Source organism: Polypterus senegalus, chromosome 10, assembly GCF_016835505.1.
Source record: "Polypterus senegalus isolate Bchr_013 chromosome 10, ASM1683550v1, whole genome shotgun sequence".
Classification (NCBI taxonomy): Eukaryota; Metazoa; Chordata; class Cladistia; order Polypteriformes; family Polypteridae; genus Polypterus; species Polypterus senegalus.
The window spans coordinates 1,003,206-1,011,662 of NC_053163.1; the positions used below are offsets into that span (position 1 = coordinate 1,003,206).

Below are 8,457 nucleotides of genomic sequence, written 5' to 3' on the forward strand. Positions count from 1 at the left end.
TATTATAAATCCGGTAAACCAAACATGGGGGTGGGCGAGCGAAGCGAGCAGGGGGTGGAGCCCCCTAGTATATCTAAAAAATGACCAGGCACGCACTAAGCAAATTTTGGAAATTTGCTCTTGAATTAGGAGACTCTCTCTATAATTGACAGACAAAGAAAGCTCTTATGTTTATGCCACTTGATGTGGTGGCCTGTATGAGTGCTATATTCTACAATGTACAAGGGGGTCTAATATGGCCTTTTTATAATGCAGCTCATCCATTCGAAGTAGGCATATACCTGATTAGAGAACAAAAGAGATTCTTAGCCTTCTGACCATTTAAGCTGGTGCTTAGACATGGAGGTAACCTCAGACTGCAGACACGTCTCACTCCAGTGAGAAATAGTGGTGGGGCAGGACAATAGTTTATGGCAAGAGGTTAAGTCTTGCCAGAATAAGTGAAGTGGTAGAGAGGGGAAGGGGCATTTGAAATATTTTTGTTATGGTCCAAGGTTTGTTTAAATTTCTTGTGAGTTTTCTTTAATGCCTTTTTACAAAGCGTGTATCTACGTAGGGGTTTTGGGACTCAAGGATTATACAATGCCATCTCTGTTTGGCTATGGGCATTATAATTTTAAAGCATTTCTTAGGTAATCATTATGAGAATTCCCCAGAATGTGCAACGAGTGTTATATTATCTTAGGGACGGAACAAATATCACCCTTGACATTCTGTAGCTGTCCAAGACTGACAGATAATCCTTGTTTAGTGAGCAAATTAAATTAACGATTATTGTCTACCTGGTTAAAGAAATTAGTTTCTTTTATTGGTCTTCTAATTTTGGTTAGCAATTTGTTTCAAGCTCAGATCATTTTGACTTTCAATATTGACCTTGGCCCATTCCTTATCATTAAAAAAACATACACTACTGTTTCACCCTTAGTCAGTACAGAGAGGTCCTTTTACAGTAGTCTCAACTGCACTGGTCATTCAAATCTTTGCTTTATCCAGGCTCCCACTCAAGTCAGAGTCACCATGTATAGATGCATATTGAATATAATGGCTGCAGGGATCCAAGGTTGTAGCCTTGTCCTGGTATTTATCTTTTTTCAGTATTCCGAACTCAAATTTAAGGGTATTTCACACCAAAACTCAAACACAAGGAAGGTATTCATGTCTGGAGCTAAAGTCAGGACATTAGAAATGCAAGTGATGGAAAATGTCCATCTTCAGGATAACACAAAACAGCATACTAAGGCCAATGGAAAAGTGACATTTTCTCTCTTGCCACTCTCCTGAAACCCAGCTCTCCATCAGATCTGTGTTCAGTCCATCTACACTGCAAAATTATGAAGTGTATTTTATTTGTTGGATTTCACATTATTCATCTTATTAATCCTGAGATTCAGGATGGTCTTTTTCTAGTGTAGGTCTGAGTTCTTCAGGTCCAGAAACTCCAAGGTCAGCTGAGAGATATCACCATACCAGGGTGTGTTAAGTCTGCCCTAGATTTTTCCCTTAGTAGGTAATATGTGTTATGCATCACAATGAGAAGAATACAGGGTAACTGCACTGAATAGCCAAGTAGTCTCAATTGTCTCCTCTCAAAAATGTTATCTTGGTTAGATCTCTTAGATTGTCAAGAGATAAATAGAGCAATTTTGCTAAAGAACCTAATTTTCACCACTTGAATCTGCAGTTTAGTCCAAAGTGAGACAAGCAGATTTGCATAGACAGCTGATGACTTACTGTAGATGCCTGTTTGCAATCTCTGCTGAGTGAATGCCACAGTTCCACGCATTTCACTGGATCTCACTAAGCATCCAGAAAATAACTGAATACATTGTCAAACTTTACAGTGGCATCAATAATAGCCACCAACTTTGGCTAAGAAAAGTGACTGTGAAGGATATAGCCATGGCAGCATTCGCTGTGTGAAGTGCACACATGAATAAAACTTGAATCTTTTAGTCAGAAACCTCTTAACGTGTTATTCTCATAACACAGCCCCAATCAATGACAAACTCAGACTCTTCTATTAAAAGCACTGGGTTGTCTCATTTTCATGAGACTGATCTAATCATTCAGTCAGAGCAATAGATTTGCTTTACAGCTTCAGCACTAAAATTTTGCATGTAACCCTATAAAGGATCTCCTCATCCCTACCTGAACTGATTGCGCAGTTTCTCCCAGGTGGGGTAGCTCCTTTCTTTCTTCTCATATTGTTCATCAAAGCTGGCGGATGTGTAGATGGACCTGTCAATCCTGTAGCGGGGCTGGTGGAGGGTCATTGTGTGGCTGCTGGATCCCGCTACCCCAAAATGCCACAATCAGATTTGATGAACACTCAAGGAGCCTGGTAGGATGTTACAACTGCTGTAGACAAAAGTAGAGAGGAAGAAGAAAACAATGCAGTTCATTATCAGTAAGGCACAACTCAAGGCAAGCCCTTCAGGCATGATTTCAACTTTGACCCATCAGACGACTGCAGATATGTTTCATATTATGATTTTACTTTCCCAAAATATTCCTTAGCAGATACAGCTTCAAAGAATTGTTTTCAATGATTACTAAAGATATTTTTCCCATTCTTTCCATGACTATTTATGGTTTTCTCCAGATACTCTGATTTTTCCTTAAAGATAGGCTCGTTAGGTTAACAGGAAACCTGACTCCAAATGAATGTTTAAGTGTGCCTCTGATGAACTGCCACACCCTCTATTTCTGATTACTACATTGTGCCGAATGCTGCTGGGTAACCCTGGTCCCCATGACCCTGCCCTGGATAAAGTGGACTTAATAATGGATGTGTGGATAATAACAACTTCCATCCATCCATCCATCCATTTTCCAACCCGTTGAATCCAAATACAGGGTCACAGGGGTCTGCTGGAGCCAATCCCAGCCAACACAGGGCGCAAGGCAGGAATCAATCCCGGGCAGGGCGCTAACCCACCGCAGGACACACACACGCACACCCAAACACCAAGCACACACTAGGGACAATCTAGAATCGTCAATCCACCTAACCTGCATGTCTATTCCAGAAACCACTAATAAATGTCAGTTGTTACAAGTGTGAACCAGCAAATGTAACTCAACAGAGAACTTGACCTGTGAAGCAAAAGGCCTGTGGTCTTCCATAAAGTGAACTCCTCAGAATGAGCAACTTTCTCTGATCCACTTGAATCAGTATAGTGCATGCTATTAAAACTCATTTATCAGCTAATAATCTACACATTCTAATATCTTCAAGTGTCTTGTAATACCTTCATTGGATTAAATCAGCAACTGGTTATCTGGTGTAAAAGGCACAGAGGTGAGGAGTAACTGAGCAGATTAGGAAAACACACTCCAGGCATACAAGATGGCAGAATATAAATTTATCCAAAAATAACACAGTCAGTCCTTGTTTCTGTAAGGTAGTTTAATATTTAATTGTGTCGGCTTTGTTCTCCCTGTTTACTTTTTGGTAGTTGGCAGTGGGGGCTTAAAGTAGAAAATAATTAAGTGGGTGGGCCTATGTACAGTAACTCCTTGGTAAGCAATCTCTTATTCTAAAATTAGCAAAATTAATTGCCCAATACACTGAAATACATCATCTGTGCAGTGCATCATAACTAATAGCTCATTCTGCAAACATTGACTGTGTCTTAGTTAGTTAGTTAGCTAGTTAGGTGGCATCAAGTCCATGTCAACCTCATAGAAATATTAGATTTGAATAAACAATTGGAAGCCTGAAACCTGAAAGCACTTTTTTTGATAAGGATCTAAGCGAATTGTGGACTCATCAAGATCTACACCCAGACTGTTCAGAACCAATCAAGAAGGCTAACATGATGTTAGATTATATCATAATGTGTACAGAACAGGTCAAGGGTGGTTATGCTTAAGATATCTAGTGAGACCTCACGAGGAGTACTCTGTGCAGTTTTGATTTCCATATTACAAAAAAGACATAACAGCAATCAAGAAAGTCCAAAGGAGAGCAACAAGGCGGATCAGAGAATTTCAGAGGTACTGTATGAGTTATGATGAGAGATTAAAGGAGTTGATCCTTTTTATTTTCACAAATTGAAATTAAGAGGTGACATGATCAAAGTGTTTCAAAATATGAAAGGAATTAATACAATGGAACCCAGTTGTTACTTAAAAATAAATTCAGTAACAATTTGTTTAGGGCACATTGTGCACAAATGTTAAAAAATAATTTCTTCACTCAAAGAATCATAGACACATGGAATAAATTACCAAGTAGTGAGATGAAGAGCATGAGTTTAGGGATCTCCTATATCTAAACTTGATGTTATTTTAGACAAGCTAGGTGAATAGGAGCTTATGAGACTAAATGGCCAGTTCTTGTTACAATGTTCCTCATTTTCTAATATTCATGGGTATATCTTCCAAACAATTCTGGATCTGCTGTCAAGCCAGTGTCCATGGATAATGTACTTTCACAATCTATGTTATTGCATCAATTTATCTCAGTGCTAGTCTTTCTTTTTTTACACTGACCTTCAACCTTCCCAGAACTGATGTCTTCCCTAATGATCTCTCTGTTTACATAAAATGTCCAAGATACGACAGCCAAAGTCTGGGCAAGGACATTTTCACTGGACCTCCTCTAAAACCAAAAGGTATTCATAACAGTCTTCACCAATACCCCAGTTCAAAAGCATCCATTATTCTCCTGTCTTGCTGAAACTGTTAAGACTCGGCTTCTGTTTATTTTTTTGATGTATTTATTTCAACCAATTAGCATGATCTTACACTTGTTGTTTAGAAAGCTTTTGCAGTTGTAGATTTCAAATTGTCTGATGTTAACTTTTCATTCTATTGTATCTCTTACAAGTTGTTAAACTTTTTTGGTCTGTTTTTGGCTCCTTCTAGTATTTTCATGATTGCCTCCATTTTTGGACACCCGTTTTTAGGACAGCACCTCACATTGCCTCAGGCATGTACTCAGAGGTCATGACCTGCAGGTAATGAGCACAATGGCTTAAAAGTCGACCGAAAGTATTCTTATTTTATTTTTTGTCATTCCTTTCCTTTTGCTAATGTTTTTTGACTATGATTTTCGTCTTACATCTTGGCTTGATGATCATGTCTTTTCATCTCCTCATTTTGACCTTTTTGTGTCCCATTTCTATCTCCTGGTGCTCACAAAAATATCTTGTCAACCAGCTAATGTAACATCAACACTGTCCATCTCACATCCATGTGATGTAACTGAAAATACCATACCTCGAACCAGTTGATTTTTTCTCTGCAAGGAAACATCTCTGCTCTTAAAAATTTTGTCCTGCCATTTGCAGTTCTATCTTTTATTTCTTTGCTGGTGGTCACAATATTACTAATGGTTGATCTAAGCGGGTTAAAACTATCTGCAACTTCAATTTCTCCTCTATCAAGTATAACAACTATCAGCTGGAAACCTATGCTTGAGTCTATGCTCTTTGGTCTTTCCGATCATTCCTCATGTTAAGCCAATAAGACAGTATTGTCAGCAAAATGAACGTGTCATAATGAGACTTAAAAAAATAAGAAACTTCACTTCAAAATGATTAACTATAAACATTCTCAATAACTATCAGTTTTCCACTAGCAAACCAGTACAACCAATGCATGTGTTCCTCCTAGCAATATCACACAGGCATAGATGAACAGACATGAAACTATGAGACAGTTTTAAAGGAATTAAGCAGAGGAGCCTACAATGGCTGTTAGGGTGGTTTTGGCATTTTGGGCATTTGGGCAGAGCACACAATTTATAACACCAACCAACACAAACTGATGGGCTTTGGGAGTGAGTGTCCTGGTGAGCCCTCTGTTAAAGTCCACAATTTCAGTGATTTGCAGTGTTCAGTCAAACAAGATAAAGACATGCATTCATTAATATCATACACAAGATAACTTGAAAGACTCATTCCCTTCAGTAATAACTCAACAAAAGGTGTCTCAAAGTAACAACAAGATAATTCACTGTGACACCCTATGAAGCAGGAAAGAGGGCACCAGATTACACACTGGCTGTCTTGTAGTTCGGGACTGATCAGGAATCAGAAGTGTTAGACAAGGAATACAAATTGGTTGAGTTTCAAAAAGTGGGTTTTTTAGTTACAGGTTCATCTTAAACAGTGTCGTGTGGCTTTTAGAGACATCTCTCTATTATATTAAAAAATCCTGCTGCATTACAAGACTTTTTTTCAAGTCCCGCGAGACGAGACTTTGGCCATGAGATTTTTTTCAAGTCACACCCTCCTCTCAACCATATTCAACCAAGCACACGGTACTCTCGCCTCTCATTCTTGTGAATGCTTTTGACAGACACAGTTCTTGCTCTCTCAGCTCTTATAAGTTTTGATGTTTTCCTCACCTTAAGTTCCTAATTAAAGAAGACGTATTATGTCAAAATCTTATTGAAGAATTTCATCACGAAGGGTTTTCAACAGTAAAAATGAGTACACGGGCGATCCTAGCACCGATAAACAATGAAGTCAAATGAATTAATGCTAAAAATGTTGATCGGTTACATGGCAAATTGGTTATATCCATAAAAACAGACTATGCTGAAACAGTTGGTGGTGAGGGTGTGGAAGATGAAAACATCAACTGACAATATCCTGTAGAATATCTACAACTGCAAATGCCATCCAGTCTTCCACCGGCCGAATTACTGTAGAAAGAAGGATGTATCCAAGAAAGGTAATGTAGTACATTTCAGGGGATAGCATTAGACAACAAAGGAGATCTTGATATGCCATTCATATTAAAAATTTAACATTATTCTGTTAGAATAGCTTTTGCAAAGACAATTTACAAATCTCATTGCCAAACATTCGAAAAATTCATTTTATTTAATAGAGAGAAAGAAATGAAATTCAATCACGGGCAGTTATACGTTGCGTTGTTATGATGAAAGGCCAAACACAGAATCAAAATTCAATGTAATATTGACGAAAATTTTATTCAAAAAATTGTTTTTACTGAAGTTTTACAGTAAAAGTATAAGTTTAAAAAGTTTTTGCGTGTTAATTTCAAAGCCAAACAGAACAAAATCATATTATGCAACAAATAACTTTAACGCAACATGAAGCATAATTTACTTATTTTTTTACAAATTATTATGTTTTACTGTTTTTTAATATGGCTGTAATGTAATGTAAAATAGTTAGTTCTATTATGCATATATAACAATTCCCATGAAAAAAGCAATCTGTTTAAATTGTTTATCTGCATCCCCATACACGAATGGGAGGACCGCAAAGAGACTAGCGCATAGTGCAGGCCGGGGGTTGGCAAGCAAAGCAAGCAGAGGGCAAAGCCCCGTAGTAAAACACAAAGAAGAAATGCCCAAAAAAAAGTGAAACTGCACAATATTTACAGTGAGAATGACAAGTCCTCAAGTAAAAAAGAAACAAGAACAATAAATATATATACACAAAAACTGAGGCTAAGAATCTACGCTGGTATCCCGAAGGTTGCCGGTTTGAATCCCCGTCACTGCCAAAAGAGATCCTACTCTGCTGGGCACTTGAACAAGGCCCTTAAGCAAGGCTGCCCAATGGCTGACACTGCGCTCTGACCCCAAAGGGTATGTGAAAACTAACAAATTCCTAATACGAGAAATTGTGTAAGGTGAAATAAAGAACAAAAAAAAAACAAAACCCAATCCTTCCAATAGCAAGATTCACAAAAAATATTGACAAAGAAAAATCAGTGTGCATACAAAAAGACGAAAACGTGCACCACAGACATTCAGGTAAATACCTCCACCAAATGCTATAAAATTAATAGGATATATATATATATATATATATATATATATATATATATATATATATATATATATATATATATATATATATATATATATATATACTGTATATATATACTGTATATACAGTATATATATATTGTCACACATGACCATCAGAGGACCTCCTCGCAGGCTCAATTGAGGTATGTAATAACCCACCCAGCCAAGAAGGGGCGTTCCTCTTCTTTCCCCACAGTGCAGAGAAGCTGCCCAGTAAAGGTAATTAGCCCCATCTCTTCCAGTCCTGCCAACATAAAAACCCAGGCATCCCGGAAGAAGCCATCACTTTTGGCCCAAGTAACCTGCGAGACAGAGCTCTACTAAAGACCAACGCTTTGTTTATTCTTTAAATCCCTGCTGAAGGGACATACGAGAGATATTTACTTTCTTTTCTTTATTGTCTTCAGACAAATAAAAGGGAGACCTGGTTGGTGCCACAACATTTTCTTGGTTGTTCCGGACTGTCATTCCTGTATCCGGCCATTATGTATATATATATATGATCCCTGCAGACAGGAAGTGCCTTTCACACATGGCACCATTTTGCTGACCAATCCAAAAGCTCTACATCACCCTCTAGCCAATTGCAGGTGATGCAGGTACATTCACACATCATATTGTATTTGTTATCGCTAACATTGTCATTTCCTTTATTT

General features: G+C 37.9%; 1 protein-coding gene across 1 annotated transcript in view; it reads right to left on the minus strand.

Annotated features, from left to right (window-relative positions):
- LOC120536337 (solute carrier family 26 member 9-like) overlaps window positions 1-2,273 on the minus strand; it is a 50,722-nt gene extending 48,449 nt beyond the window's left edge. The window contains 1 exon segment of the mRNA XM_039764663.1: window positions 2,149-2,273. Coding sequence (XP_039620597.1) covers window positions 2,149-2,273 — 125 coding nt within the window.
- Window positions 2,274-8,457: the final 6,184 nt, after the last annotated feature.